General features: G+C 53.6%; 1 protein-coding gene across 1 annotated transcript; it reads left to right on the top strand.

Annotated features, from left to right (window-relative positions):
• Positions 1 to 10195: 10195 nt before the first annotated feature.
• LOC119309289 (U-box domain-containing protein 39-like) lies at positions 10196 to 12547 on the top strand. The gene has a single exon (XM_037585310.1). The coding sequence runs from the start codon at positions 10431 to 10433 to the stop codon at positions 12117 to 12119; it is 1689 nt and encodes a 562-aa protein (XP_037441207.1). The 5' UTR covers positions 10196 to 10430; the 3' UTR covers positions 12120 to 12547.
• Positions 12548 to 16575: the final 4028 nt, after the last annotated feature.

The raw sequence follows: 16575 nt of genomic DNA, 5'->3' as shown, positions 1-16575 counted from the left end.
AGCAAGGAGGGAGAAAAAGCAGGCGGAGCAAGAAGAGATGGGCAGCAGGGGCTTTCGCCCCTCCCCATTTATAGCCCAAGGGAGGCCAACCGTTGACCTCCACGATCGCAGGTAATCATGACTCTTTTTGCATGCAGCAGGGACTCGTCAAATCGGGCAGTTGCCAAGGCAGCGTGGGGAAGCGGAGACACCCACGTCCAATCAATCGCCACACGACGACCAAGGCCGCGGGCTGTTGGGGCCCACGGCGCTCCGCACTTTCCCTTTGGCTTCGTTGCTAAGCCAAGTCCGAGCACGCCTTGGGCTCGGGGGCTACTATCGGTGTTCCGAGAACGGGGGTCCCAAGACTTGCCTGCATGCACCCTGCAGCGTGGTTGAGCCAGTGGCCCAGTGCGGCCCGTCTTCATCAACTCAAGCTCAAGACCCTCGCGAGGGGCCAAGCCTCGCGGGGCGGATGACGCAAGGCCTCATCAGTGGCAGCCTCACCAGGCAGGCTCGCGAGGAGGCAGAGAGATCAAGGCGAGGGGTACCTCACGAGGTGCCCATGACGCAAGCCATGACAATCAAGACCAGGCGGGAGCCAGGCGGGCGCCAGCCTGCGTAGTGTCCTCATTTCCTCTTTGGTGCAAAGGGGGCGAGCGCAGGCGCGGAGTACCGAGGCATCAGGCAAAGGTTTCCATATAGGTGCAACGAGACCAAGACCAGCAGGACGGCAGGACGGAGGTCACCATGGAGCCCAAGACAGTGTCATCACCAGTACCTTTGGCAGTCGAAGACCACCTTTAGTCATGATAGCCTGTACTAGCTGTCTCCTTCCAAAATGGCCGTTGTTGGGTCCCTTCCCGCCCAATATTTGGGAAGAGGACCAGGGCCTCTATAAATAGAGCTAGCTACCACAGTAGAAGGCAATCTCATCCAGGGCCAAAGAGAGACGGATCGATTCCTCCTCAAGCACACCACCACAACAACACCTCTCCTCGCGAGGTTGTTCTTCCTCTATACTATTCATCATCAGCCCAAGAGGCAATCCACCACACCACACACTGGATTAGGGTATTACACCACAACGGTGGCCCGAACCAGTATAAAGCTCGTGTCCCTTATGTTGTTCATCGATCTAGCTTAGAATCGCGGCGAGGTTGTGGGCGTGTTTTGGTAGGGAGAAGATCTTTGTGCGCACCCCAGAGTTCGAACCTTAAGGGTTTTGCCGGAACTCGATATCCGACAAGCCCCTCTCGGCATTAATCGTCAACAACCTCTCTGGATCAGTGGCATTTGGTTCTCTCAGGTATTCAGGACCGAACACTGCCACCATGGCCTTGCAGAAACTATACATTGAGAGGAGACATGTGGACTCACTCATACGCCCATACTCATCCACAAGATCACTGGGAATTCTATATGCAAGCATGCGAATAGCCGCAGTGCATTTCTGGTAAGAAGAGAAGCCAAGTTTGCCAAGGGCGCCCTCCTTGCATTCAAAGTATGGGTCGTATGCAACTACTTCTTCCCAAATACGATTTAAGACATGCCTCCTCATTCGAAAGCGGCGACGAAATTGATGGAGTTTGTAGAGTGCGGTTCTCTCAAAGTAATTGGAATGGCGGAGGTGGTGCCCTTTCTCCTTATTGCGGTTCAAGGCCGGTGCATGGTCGGGGATTGATCCCCTAAACAGAGGCCGCATCCTACTGATGTGGTCATGGATGACCAATGCTGCCACCACCATGTCCTCATCGTTCAAGGACAAATCATCTGATGAACAAATGAAGTTGTGAAAGAAGTACTCATCTTTGTTGTCCATTGCACCTTGCGAGCAGAGCGTCGAACACCTTGCGGTCTCGGTGGAGACGCAGCTGGAAAGGGCACGTCGAGGCCGGTGGTTCATAGCAAGCTGGACGACCGCGGGCGGAGGGCGGAGCGACAATAGGGGAGGAAGAAAATGGGTTGCTCCACCGACGGGCAAAGCAAGGTGGATGACGGGCGGGGTGGCGGCGATGGCGAGGGGCCGAGGACGGAGAGACAAAAGGGGAGGAAGAAATGGGGTTGTGTCTCCGACGGGCGGGCTAGCGGAGGACAAGGGCGCCCGTCCACGCGCTTCCCATTTGGCCGCAAACGTGGCCCAAATTTGGGCCGGGAATGGGTCGAGAGCGGACATTTGTCCATTTTCTCCCTTGCGTTGGGGTGCGGTTTGTGTCTGTTTACCCCCAAACGGACACAGGCGGACGATTTGGGGTCGTGCATTGGAGTTGGCCTAAGGGCAACGCCAACGCACGAGCCCAAACAGACATCCGTTTTGCCCGAATTTCGTCTATTTAGGGATGGCAATGGGGTCGTGTCCGTCCGGATTTGGGTTCGCGTCGGCCGGGTGCCCAACATGCGGCCGCATCTTCTGCCCCATCTCGTCCGCCGGAGGCCATGTACAACAAAATAAAGCATAGAAAAATTAGTTTAAATCAGACATAACAACATGTTCAAAATAGTCTTTTATTACAATCCAATTAAAATTTTAAAAATATCAAATAGTCTTACAAAACAACTCAAAGTTTGTGCACACGAAAAGAGATTAAACTGATAGATCTTTTGATTGCCAATGTGATCTCACATGTGCTCAACCAAGTCATCTTGCAACTGTGTATGAGTGTTCCGATCACGCAACTCGCGATGAAATTGGACAAACTGTTCAAAGGTTGCAGGAGGTGGGTGCTCAGGCTCAACATTCTCACCCTGGAAATCAAACCCTTGGTCATAGATGCTGCCATCACGCTCATCCTCAACGATTATATTGTGCATGATCACACAAGCAGTCATCACCTCGCAAAGCTTCTGAGTGCTCAATGTCAATACAGGGTTTCGAAGAATACCCCATCGAGATTGAAGTACACCAAATGCACTCTCCACATCTTTCCTAGCACTCTCCTGCATTTTTGCAGACCTCTATCTCTTCTCTCCTAGCAGATTGGGTATGGTCTTCAGAAGAGTGGACCACTTGGGATATATACCATCAGCTAGGTAATATCCCTTGTTGTAATGGTGGCCATTGATCTCAAAGTTGACCACCGGGCAGTGGCCTTCTGCAAGCCTTGAAAACACCAGAGAACGCTGAAGAACGCTAATATCATTGTGACAACCAGCCATGCCGAAGAAAGAATGCCATATCCACATATCTTGTGAAGCCACAACTTCAAGTATGACAGTGGCACCTTTCCCATGTCCCTTGTACTGCCCCTGCCAAGCAAATGGACATTTCTTCCACTTCGAATGCATACAATCGATACTACCAAGTATGCCTGGAAAGCCCCTCTCGGCATTAACCGTCAACAACCTCTCTGGATCAACGGCATTTGGTTCTCTCAGATGTTCAGGACCGAACACTGCCACCACGGCCTTTCAGAAACTATACATTGAGAGGAGACATGTGGACTCACTCATACGCCCATACTCATCCACAAGATCACCGGGAATTCTATATGCAAGCATGCGAATAGCCACAGTGCATTCCTGGTAAGAAGAGAAGCCAAGTTTGCCAAGTGCATCCTCCTTGCATTCAAAGTAGGGGTCATATGCAACCACTCCTTCCCGAATATGATTGAAGACATGCCTCCTCATTTGAAAGCGGCAACGAAATTGTTGTAGTTTGCAGATAGTGGAGGTGGTGCCCTTTCTCCCTATTGCGGTTCAAGGCCGGGGCATGGCCAGGGTTCGATCCCCTGAACCGAGGCCGCATCCTACTGATGTGGAATGGACGACAAATGCTACCACCACTATGTGCTCATCGTCTGAGGAGGAATCATCTGATGAGCAAATGAAGTTATGAAAGAAGTACTCATCTCCGCTATCCATGGTACCCTGCGAGCAAAGTGTCAAACACCTTGTGGTCATGGTGGAGACATGGCCGAAAAGGGCACCTCAAGGACGTTGGTTCGCAACAAGGTGGACGACCATGGGTGGAGGGCAGAGCAACGACAGGGGAGGAATAAAAGGGGCTGCTCCACCGACGGGCAAAGCAAGGTGGATGACGGGTGTGGCAGCAGCGATGGCGAGGGGCCGATGGCGGAGCAATGAAAGGGGAGGAAGAAATGGGGTTGTGTCTCCGACGGGTAGGCCAGGGGAGGACAAGGGCGCGCGTCCCACCTGTCTGCGCGCTGACCGTTTGGCCGCAAACGCGGCCCAAACTTGGGCCGAGAATGGGTCAAAAGCGGACCAAAACGGACATTGTTCGTTTGCTCCCGCGCGTTGGGCCGTGGTTTGTGTTTGTTTACCCTCAAACTGACGTGGTCGGATAATTTGTGGTCATGTGTTGAAGTTGCCCTAAAATGAACACCCTGTCTGTTGTTGCTCGTCCGCCGGTCGGTGCCCCCAATGCACAACCGCATCGCAACTTGTTTGCGTCGCAAACGAACACTTAAAAAAAGAAAATCAGGGACACATTTTTAAAAATGCACAGAAAACATAATTAAACATTAACATAAATTTAAAATGTTCAAACTAGTTCCGAACGCACATTTAAACATAACTTAAATCAAAACTCCTCCCGTGGCAATGACTCCTACTCTGGTGGCCGCAGCGGCGTGGGTGGCCATCTCCTAACACCCACCGCGTCGGCCTTCTTCGGCACCGTGGACGACTAGCTCCACCTCTGGCCCACCAAGCGCGGGTTCCATGCGGCGACGGGCGGATCCTCCACCACCTCCTCCTTGACGGCCATGTCTAGCTTCCGGGATGGCGACATCGCCGGCCGCAGAGAGGGCCAACTGGGTTTGGAGGCCCGCCCATTGGCGTTCATCGTGCGTGTTCATGGAGTCCTCCATGACCCGCCTCATGAGCTTGGCCTCCTCCTCCTCGGTCATGGGAGGTGGTGGCGGCGGTGACGGAGACGGCGTCAATGTGAGGCCGCGCACACGCGTACGGCTGCGCGTTTGGGGCGGGCTCAGAGCACATGCAGGATGCAGCCGCCGTGGGCTCAGAGGACGACTGACAAAAAAGGGTTGCCGCCGCAGGTCACGGTCGTTGCGGAGCCACGTAACCCACGACAACAAATCCACGGTGTACCTGCGGTCATGGAGCCTATTCAATGGCACGCGGGCGCGGTGTCGGTCGATCTCCTTACAGCGGGCACGATTGCTCATCGGCACCGGCGGCATTTGCACCCGATCCGCTGAGAGATGCCAATTGTTGGGGAGGTAGGCATCGCTCCACGGGATGGGCGTCGCCATATCCCAATAGCGCCGACAGATGTTGATGCCGACGTAGGTGGTGGAGCGGTGGCGACCAGGCGAGGAGCCGGTGTCATGGTCGTGCTTCCCTGAAAGATCAAGGATGTGGCCTAGAGGGGGGGGGGTGAATAGGCGCTTTAAAATAATTATGGTTTAGGCTTGAACAAATGTGGAACAAACTTAGCAGTTAATTTGTCAAGCACAAAACCTACAACAATTAGGCTCACCTATGTGCACCAACAACTTATGCTAAGCAAGATAGACAACTAAGTTATAGCAAGATATATGACAAGAAACAATATGGCTATCACAAAGTAAAGAGCATAAGTAAAGGGCTCGGGTAAGAGATAACCGAGGCGCGCGGAGACGACGATGTATCCCGAAGTTCACACCCTTGCGGATGCTAATCTCTGTTTGGAGCGGTGTGGAGGCACAATGCTCCCCAAGAAGCCACTAGGGCCACCGTAATCTCCTCACGCCCTCGCACAATGCAAGATGCCGTGATTTCACTAAGGGACCCTTGAGGACTGTCATCGAACCCGTACAAACGGCAACCCTTGGGGGCGATCACCGAACCCGTACACTTTGGAAACCCTTGGGGGCATTCACCAGAACCCGTCAACTTGCTCGGGGTGATCTTCACAACCTAATTGGAGACCCCGATGCTTGCCCGGAGCTTTACACCACAATGATTGAGCTCCGAACACCACAAACGTCTAGGGCGCCTAAGCACCCAAGAGGAACAAGCTCAAGGGTACCAAGCACCCAAGAGTAATAAGCTTCTCAACTTGTAACTTCCACATATCACCGTGGAGAACTCAAACCGATGCACCAAATACTATGGCAAGGGCACACGGAGTGCCCAAGTCCTTCTCCCCCAAATCCCACCAAAGCAACTAATGCTAGAGAGGAAAGTGAGAGGAAGAACAAGAAGGAGAACTCCAAGAACTCCAAGATCTAGATCCAAGGGGTTCCCCTCACATATAGGAGAAAGTGATTGGTGGAAAAGTGGATCTATATCTCCTCTCTCTTCCCCCCAAAACTAGCAAGAATCCATGGAGAGATTGAGAGATAGCAAGCTCAAAGAAGGTCAACAATAGGGGAAGAACACAAGCTGAAAGGATAAGGTTCATTGAGGAAGAAGATCCCCTTTTATAAGTGGGGAAAAATCCAACCGTTATGCTTGCAGCCCACACAGAGCGGTGGAAGCCCTTTGAAAAACAACAACGAGGAGGCAAAAGTCCAGTAGAACCACCGGAGCGGTACTACTGCTAAGGATAGCGGTACTACTGCTTGCGAGCGGTACTAAAAAAATACATCTGTGCCTACCACCGCTGGACTTAATACGAGATTTTGGTCCGAAGTGGAAGTAGCCACGGTAGTAGTCGCGATAGTACTGCTCTGGAGAGGTAGTAAAAAATTACATCCGCTCCAAGCAATGGTAGCCGCGGTAGTACCGCTGCAGCCTTTTAAGAACACTAAAAACTGCCACAACTTTTGCAAACGAACTTCAAATTCAACGAAACCAAGTTTGTTGGAAAGCTAACGCCATGGGCTAACACAATCTTGATAGAAATAACAATAATAAGCAAAATAGTAAAGTCCCATAAGAAAATAGTGAGAACCCTTCCTCAAATAAGACCGGTAAAACCTCCAACACCGAAAATGCAATAGAGGGAGCATATGAAATCCGTTTTCAATGTACTAGAGCTTGTCATGAAGATAACCACAAGCTATAAAAGCTCAAAAAGAGAAAGTACAAATATGAATCAAGAAATATGATGCAAGGATGCAATTGTTTGAGCTCTCGACGAATAATACGATGAAGCTACTCACTTGAGAGCCCCCCTTAATAGTACGGCTATCGATCCTATAACCAGTCTCCAAACTATCACCATGAGACCGGTAAAATAGAAAACTATCAAGGGAAAGCCTTTGCCTTGCATGAAGTCCACTTGAGCTAGATGACGACGATCTTGACTCCCTCAAGTTGGACCACCTTTCTTGATTGCCTTCGCTCGGTGAAGACTAGTTGATTGCCCCCATACTCCACTATGGGTGAGCCACTCTTTGGCACATGTTCACAAGTTCATTGACACCAAATGGACGGCAAGCTTCAAGGATGATCTCTTCGTGATGCTCCACTTGAACTTGCACACCGCAAACTTGATGACGATCATCACTTGATGTCATCCTCCATGGGTTGTATGATATCTTCCTCTTGATGCAAACCCATGGAAACAAACCTAACTCCACATAGAACTCACACATAGATCATTGGTTAGTACACAAAGTGTAATGGACAATGCTTACCATACCATGGGATCACTTCATCCCTCTTGGTACATCTTATACTCTTTGTGAGTTGATCAACTTGATTCACTCTTGACTTAGTCTTGATAAACCTTGAACCTTTCCAACTCTCTTCATTTGGATGATGCCTTGAAGGTAAGCATGAATGATCACATAATCTTCTTCTTCAAGACATGCGTGCAATAAGCTCAACTATCACATGAACAATCTTTGGATAATTCCTTAATAGCACCACGGTCAACACATAAACTCCTTGAAACCAACACATGGACTTCAAGAAATTCCTATGGACAAATCCTTCAAATATAACTCAATGCAACCATTAGTCCATAGAGAATGTCATCAATTACCAAAACCACACATGGGGGCACCGCATGTCCTTTCATTCCCCTTGCTGATCCAATGCCACCCCATGGCACCGACGAGGAGGTGGATAAGAGGAATGCATGGGCGGCTAGGGTTTGTGAGCTCGTGTTGGGGCTTCAGGAGGCAGTCGGGCTCGGAAGTGGAACCTGTGGACTAGCCGGTCCACAGCTTCCACATTAAGAAGGACGACGACCGGGGGCAGCAGGGTGGCCGACAGACAATGCCCGTCATGCGTGCACAATTAATTTGGGTGGTGGAGGTAGATGCACGGACGCCACACCGCCCAAGGCGGACGAGAAGCGAGCGAGCACGCGTCCGTTCACCGTCCGTCCAGACAAAGACGAGGATCAATTTTGCTCTGGAAATGGGGCAGGCCGGACGCGAATCAGACAAAATTTGCGGATGAGGCCACGCCTTGGGCCGGGGCGTGTGTCCATTTGGGAAAAACACACACGCGAACCAAATGGGGTCTTGTGTTGGAGTTGGCCTCATCTTTTTCTTGTGAAAATGATCAAATCTATTATAAAAATTCATCGGAATTACAAAACATCTCAAATGTAAATAAATTTTACATCGAGATCTTGAGACCACAAGAACAACCACTACAAGCGCCGACGCGCCGCTGTCACCGCTCTCCTACCGGAGTCAATTTGACCTTTTTGAGGACAGCCGACTTGACCTTGTCAATCACAGTCGCAAGTTTTCGTGCATGTGCCGCTAAGGACAAAGCCCTGGAACCGCAGTTTTCGTTGTTGAACCAACGCACGGTAGAGGTGCGCCCCGAGGTCGAGGGACATCATGCCTACCTTGAAAGGGAGAATGTGTGCTGCGCAATGACGACCTGCGACGAGGATGCCCGTGCCTGAATCTTGGCGAAGTGGCAAGCCTGGGCCACCCATGCCCTCATGGTGTAGTAAGCCCGGGCCATGTCCTAGATTTATATGTCCTGTGTGAACCATGTCCTATGTTCTATGTGAATTATGAAATGTGTATTTGATCCATGTTGCATTCTTGTGTATGGATTTGAGGTTTTGAATCCATGTTGCATGCTTGTGTGTGGATTTGAGGGTTCGGAGGTGAGGCGAACGACCGCGAAAGCGGATAAATAAGGGGCGGGCGGCTTTGCCCAATACAATTGTTGATGCTCTTATAATCTTTGTACTACCAAAACTGTGAGGGCCTCCAACGCCGTCCATCAAATCGGACACCTTAACTGTTCACGGACACATCCAGACATGTCCAGGGATAGCGGGTGGCCATCCAACCCTATGCACCAGATGTCTGCCTATTTTTCTATATCCAAAGCATTTAAAATAACTAAAGATAAATATCATCCTTCTTCTACAATAATGTTGTACAAATATTCCAATTCAATAATAATTCAAATATAAATGACCCATGCATCATCGCCATTTCATCCTCATATTCGTCCTCATGTAAGGACGAATCCATGGACTCGCCATAGAAGTATTGCGCTGCCAAATTCAACATGTTTGCTTCATAGTAAACAACAAAGGCGTCAATAATTTTGGCTATGGCATTTGTTCGAACAATTGTCGAGCATGGTGTCCGCCATGGACGGCAATGTGTAGGGGCGAAGAGTACCGAGGCAGCGGTTGAACCAAGGGTGGAAAGGAGGCATATGCAAGACGGTTTCGCATCGGGGTGGAGCAGCGGAGTAGGTGGTACAACGGCAAAGTTGGTATCGGACTATGTGGGCATAAAAGTAAGGCCGAAGGGACGGAGTGACTAATGCAAGGCTCTCGGTGGGGTTTTCGTCTTTGTACGGACAACCAGACACCTACGTGGCGGAGGTCCGGTTGGAGTGCATACAAACCTTCCCAAGTTCGCATCCGGTCTGCAAGTGTTCGGACGTGCGGACCGGTCCATTAACATTTGATGTGCGTCGTTGGCGGACACAAAGTGTTCGGACCATGTGGCCCGTACTTTTAACTGTGTTTTGATGCAGGCAGGCGTTGTACCTTGAGAAAGTTTGCAAATATTTTGTTGTTGTTGGTTAAGTTTGCTTCTTGAAAGAAATTAACCACAGTCTGGATCTTGGGTGTTTTGACTTCCTTCGAGCAGTTGGAAATATGACGCCCTCGACGAGTGGGCTCCTTAGATTTCTGAGCTCACTCGCAACGCATACGAAGACGCCAGCCGTCCGGCCGCAACCGTATGCCCCAGGCGAGCCACCTCCTTCCCCGTGGATCACACGAGCAGCTCCAATCAAGCATGGCCAAAACCAGCGCGCGCACGCACCCATATCGATCGAGCGAACGCGCGCGCGATCCCTTCCAGGCTAAGGATTCCCGTCCCGTCTCCCTCTCTCTCTCTCTCCCCCGGCGCATAAAACCACGACCATCCACACCTCACTCACTCCCGGCCAAGCCACAAATCACCCAAACCCCAAAAGCAAAAATTCTCTCTAAACAAACCCAGGAAATGCCCGCCCCGGCCACAAAAGCAGCTCCCCCCTGCCGCCCCGCCCCCGCCCCCGCCGCCGCCGCTAAATAGTGCCGCCGCTCCGCCCGTTTCATGGGTGCCGCGCGTCCACGGCGCTGGAGGTTCCCCTTCCAACGCAGCGCGCCCTCCTCCCCCTCCTCCAAGTCCCTGCCGCCGGCCCCCTACTCGCCCGCGCGCTCCGCGGCGGCCGCGTACCCGGAGCCGGACCGGAAGTGGGAGGAGGAGGCCGCGCCGCCGGAGTTCGTCTGCCCGCTCTCGGGCGCGCTCATGGCCGACCCGGTCATCCTGCCCTCCGGTCAGACGTACGAGCGCGCCTGCCTCCAGGCCTGCGCGGAGCTCTCCTTCTTGCCCCCCGGCGCGGGCTCGGGTTCTGATGCGTTGATACCAAACTCAGCCCTCAAGGCGGCCATCGGCACTTGGTGCGCCCGCTCCGGCCGCGCGGCGCCTCGGCCGCCGTCCAAAGAAGCTGTCCGGGAGGCCGTGCTCCGCGCGATGCCTCCGGCCGCGGCTGCCGCGGCCGAGGCCAAGTCCGTTAGGACTAGAAGGGCGGCGATGGCGAGCTCGTCCAATTCATCCTACTCCTCCCCGGCGTCCGCCGCGTCGACGTCCACGTATACGTCGTCCTCGGAGATCACACCCGCGGAGGAGGATGTGGCTGCGAAGACAGTCAAGGAGGCCGTGAAGGAAGTGACCCAGCTGGAGTTGCCGGTCGACCCGTTGGAGGATGAGGTGGTCGCGATCGTAATGGACGCAGACGAAGATGGAGAGGTGGCGGCCGCGTTGGCCGTCCTCCGGGACGCCACCCGTGAGAGCGCCGAGCGTCGGCTCGCGCTCTGCACGCCGCGGCTGCTCGCGGCGCTCCGGCGTGTGCTGCTAATCCCGCGGCACGCCTCCGCGCGGGTCGACGCAACGGCGGCGCTGGTCAACCTCTCCCTTGAGCCGGCGAACAAGGTACGCATCGTCCGCGCTGGCGCCGTGCCGGCGCTCGTCGAGGTGCTCCGCTCGGGCGGCTCGGTGCCGGAGGCGCGCGAGCACGCGGCGGGCGCGCTCTTCGGGCTGGCACTCAACGAGGAGAACCGCGCCGCCATCGGCGTGCTGGGCGCGGTGCCTCCCCTGCTGGACCTCCTCACCTCCCCCGCCCACCACCCGCGCGCGCGCCGCGACGCCGGGATGGCGATCTACCACCTCTCGCTCGCCGCCGTCAACCAGTCCAAGGTCGCGCGCTTCCCGGGGGCCTCCAAGGCGCTCCTCAGCGTCGCGTCCAGCGCCGCCGAGCCGACGCCCATCCGCAGGCTGGCTCTCATGGTGATCTGCAACGTGGGCGCCTGCTCGGAGGGCCGCGCGTCGCTGATGGACGCTGGCGCCGTCGCGGCAGTGTCCGGCATCCTCCTCTTCCCCCACGACGACGCCACCCGCCTCACTCTCGCCGAGCTGGAGGAGTGGTGCGTGGCGGCGATCTACGCGCTGAGCCGCGGCAGCCTCCGGTTCCGCGGCCTGGCGCGCGCGGCGGGCGCGGACAGGGCCCTCCGCCGCGTGGCCGAGGAGGGAACCCCCGGCGGAGTCCGGCGCGAGATGGCGAGGAAGACGCTCCGCGCCATGCGGGGCGACCTGGACGAGGAGGCGGACCTGACCGGCAGCAGCCTGGAGTGCGGCGACGGCGACGACTGCGGCGGGAGCATCGTGTCGGACGGGCTCATGTCGTTCCGGCGGCGGCAGCGCGAGGTCGGGGCCTCGTCGTGCGGCAACACCGCCGAGTTCTGAGCCGATTCCGTGCCACCATTGTATGTAAAAAAAACCGCTTGCTCAATTAGCGTTAGACGTTGGTGCCACTGCCACGAGAGGATCAATCCCCTCCTTCGTTTTGGAACTGTGATTGTCGATGAAAGTGCAATGAAGTTGTTCAAATGTCGTCGTCCTCGTGTGCTCCGAGCTCGTGCTGGGGTGTGTCATGGAGTTTGCTGGCCCGTTCGTCGGCTCGTGTGCCGGACAAACGAGGAGCTGGTTGGACTTGGTTGGTCAGACGTTGCTTGCAAGCCAGAGCAATCCTTTGTTCTCTCCGTACTCGCAGTCGCGGACACACTCCCAGAAGAGCATGAGTGACAGGTATATTATTGTTTTTTTATAGGCAGGACCGACCTCATGTCCTCATGCGTGCTGTTTCCACCTGTAAATAAAACCATCTTTCTTTCTGCTCTCGATCCATTGTTTGCTTCGTTGGCCGATGTATGCTGGTGTAGGCCACACCATGCATTGCGTTGCGTTGGATCTTTGACAATGCATGTGTCGCATTGGCGATGCACTCGGCCATTGTAAATTCTTTTTCGCCTACAGTAGGATCAATCAATTGGTGTTGTTGACACGGCTTGCCATTGGGCAGTGGTTTCGATCCGTGCTGTTCATGGACGGATCTGAGCATGGACTCCTCCCATTTTGCTGTAGGTCGACCGATCTGAACATGAATCCCTCCCATTTTAAAATGGCGAGAGCCGTGACTGACTGACGGAGGCCATGCCTGTCGCCTGCCTGCCAAAGATAATGCGTGCGGTACTGCTGTCTCTCTACCTTTCCTTTTCCTGTAGGACCTCCCGTGGGAACTTGACCTTTTGCATTGCGTGATTCCTCCCAGATGTTGTTGCCCCTGCCTCTTCTTTTTGAGATGGATGGAGGTTGGAGGGTATGGAGACAAGGCTTTCTTAATTCAACCGCGTATTCCTCCGGATTATTCTCGACCTTAATCTACATCCATTTGGTTATCTGTAATCTGTATCATCATCATCATCATCGAATTTTGTACATTGCTCATGGAAACATGGACATGTTTTGCACCAAGACAGAGAGGTTGATTGAACCCCAATTCATGATCGAGGCAGGTAGGTAGAGTCCAATCAAGTCCGCCACCAAACAATGAAAAAGGAATTGGAAAGGCAGGCATTATTTAAGACTATGCATGTCTGCCCGGCCAGGGCCTTCGATGTCAACGCTCACCACTCGACGGGTCCGTGCCATGTGAGGAGGTCAGAGTAGGCAGGCTGAATGGGGACGTGTTGTTTGTTCCTGGAAAAGAAAAGAAGATGCTGACCAAACTTGGATTAAGCTGCGACACTCGTACTTAATTTGGCTTCCGGAAAGTGAAGTTTTGGTGGATGGGTCCGTCGTCCGGAATGCTTTGTTTGGGATGCAAGCAACGAGATGCTTGCTCGTTCTACAGGCGTAGTACGATGTATTTCGACTGGATAATAATCTTGTTGCCTTGAGTGTGATGGCAAGTAAGCGCTTGCGATAGGGCCATCAGGCCGTGAGGGTTGTTGGAGTGCGTATTATTTACATTTTGGCGCTGCCTTGCGAGCGACGTGGCTGATTTGTTTTGAGAATTAATACTCTGTGTAACACCTGACGTCGTAGCATATGGTATACACCGTCATACAGTCATGCAGACGTATGAGTGGATCGAGCTACACCTTGACTAGTCGCTGGTCGACTTGGTCGATGAGACAACAAGGTCACAAAACAGTGAGGTGTGGTTCAGTCCAGTGGCCCCCGTCCCATGTGGTTGACTCGGTGTAGCTCAGCAAACGATGGATCCATCGGTCCTGGTCGCCGTTGGCACGTCGCGAGCTGGCCCCGGGCAGGCTTGGGCTCCGGGCGCTGGGACTGGGAGATTCGTATCAGAATCCATGGAACGATTGGTCGCTTCGTGCCAACCGATCGTCGCTCCGCTGTGGGTGGCTACTCGAGGACTCCTGCCCGGGTTTCACTGTTCACGACGCCGCGTTCTGACCTGACATATATACAGGTCGCGTGCAAGGAATCCTGAGATGCTCGGACTGGGTATCGTACGTCGAGGGGAGAAGACTGAAGAGGACAACGACTGGTCAGTCCAGCGCTCCAGCAGTGTCAGAGAGAAAGGTTACGACTTTCGACAGCAAAATGGGAAAATCTCCCGCGTTCCGTTTCATCTGTGGTGATGAAAATTTGGAGCGATCAGAGAAGCTAATTATTTCAGCCGATGTGACGGAGTCTATGGCACAGACTGAGGGTTTGTTTGGTTCCCAACCTAAGGTTGTCATGCCTAATCTTAGTCATGCCACAATATACTAGGCATGTGTTTGGTTCATTACCACACTTGTGGCTTGCCACACTTCTCTAGTTATATGGTTCACATGTCATAGGCTTAATTTTTTGCCAAATCTTGCCACACTTGTGGTGATCATTTTGTTAGCCACACTTTTTATGGCAGCCACACTTTACCTAAGGTTAGTTGTGGCAAACTTAGCCATGAACCAAACAGGCCCTAAATGTGGATGCGGCCTGCTACGCGGAACAACTGCGGTGATTAGCAGTAGCGAGATCGCAACTTTGGACGTACTAGGGGCAGTTTCTGGCAGGCCGTTGTGCTTATCTACCACATGGTGCGGATGGCATACTCTGATATATTGGTTTTCAGTAACGAGCACCCATCACCTAGACGAGCACGCACCCACCCCTGCGTCGCCAACCCTAGGCGACACAGGGGGCGATCGTGCCGCCGGCCCTAGGCCCCCTCCCCTCGCCTCCTCCGTCCAGCCGCCGCCCGAGGCCTCACCGGCGAAGCCTGGCCTATGATGGCGGCGGCGGGCCTTATCCCTCGCGCGGTGGTGGCGATTTTTCCGGGCGGCGGTGGCACATCGTTCGGCGGAGATCCATCGGCAAGGATCGGCGGGGTCCCTACGACATGTGTGACGGCAGCATGAGCGGAGGCGCAGCCTCCCCACGGCGGAGTCGCCCCTGTGGCGGTGGCCGAGATCGCCGATCTGGTCTTGCCTAGATGGGCTTGGGCGGGCCGGCAGTTCCAGTGTGCATCTACAGGCGAGCGTGGTGGGCCTGACGGCGCTGGCTGTAGGCACCGTGGTGGTGCCATGGCCGGCTAGTCCCCAGCAGAGATGGCGGCAATCCATGCACGAGATGCTGGAGGGAGGATCTTCGAACAGATCTGGGTGAAAACTTGCTTTCGGCTAGCTGCCAAGGCCGGCCGTGGTGGCGCTGTCTGCGTCGTTCCCTTCTTGAAGGCATCGCCGTGGAGAAGTTCAAGGCCACTCTATGCTACCTCCGGGGGAAAACCCTAGATCAGTAGATCAGTTGACGGCGGCTCTATGGTGTCATATCCCTCTTGGGGGCATCATTCGTGGAGGTGTACACGGATCGAGGGACCAGTGGAAGGCTTTTTTGGTGGAGCGGTGCTTCAGCTTACACATTGCTGGTGGCGGATCTCGGCGGCATGGCGCCGTGGAGAATCAACATCCGATGCGCAGGGATGGACTCGCGCAGGGAGGTGTCGCCGTCTGGCGTCGTGGTGGCGTCGACGGCAGCTAGACCGGGCAAGGTTGATGCAGTAGTACATCACTGAAGATGGATTGGTGGCATGTGGCCGCGACGGCCTCATACCCGGCAGCGCTCTGGAAGTGCGCCAGACTGGTGGGTGCCGCATACCCGGCAGGCGTCCTGGTTGGGACCCGAGGTCTTAGATGGTAGGTTTGGCTGTGAGGTCTGTTTGGTATTAGGCCCAGACTATCAGCGTCCCTTCATCAACTGGATAGGAGTAGCGATAGATGTTGCCTAGACGGTGGCTTTAGTCTTACTGTTGTATGACTTTGTAACGTCTTGTGTGAATTATTAATAAAGTGGCCGCATGCAATGCAGAGGCCGGGGGTCCTCCTGCTTTTCTAAAAAAGTAATGAAAATCCAAAGGGGAAAGCCCTTCTTTGATCAAAAAAAAAATGTTGCGGATGGCACCGTTGTTGAAGCTTTACTGTTGGGAGATGGGAGATGGTCGGCAAATACTATGGGATTTCATTTGATTCGAAACCTAGCGGCTGTTAAACCGTTAAATGATTTGGAAATAGATGCTTTGGGTGTTAGGGCTCTTGATAGTCTTTGTGCGGATCTTGTAACGACACCAATTGAGATGGAGGAAGATGAGAGTCCTATATCTCTGAGGGGCTCGAATCACAATGATCCGGAGGCATGTAGGCTCACTGCGCTTGGTTGTATGGACCAATTTGATGAGCAAAACAAGCCAAGCGCAAGTGGAACCGAAAGATATATCCGGCCTCGGCTGTGCGCAGAAGTGCTGGAATCCGGACTACTAAAAAATTTCATGATGAAATATGAAAAGAATCTTTTGGAATAGCAGAGGTCTGACTGACTTGGCTAAACGAAGGTTTCTGGCGGATGCTTCTAT

This window comes from Triticum dicoccoides, chromosome 5B (assembly GCF_002162155.2).
Source record: "Triticum dicoccoides isolate Atlit2015 ecotype Zavitan chromosome 5B, WEW_v2.0, whole genome shotgun sequence".
Taxonomy (NCBI): domain Eukaryota; kingdom Viridiplantae; phylum Streptophyta; class Magnoliopsida; order Poales; family Poaceae; genus Triticum; species Triticum dicoccoides.
Note: the sequence above shows the minus strand (reverse complement) of the source record. Positions and strands in the feature narration are given on the sequence as shown.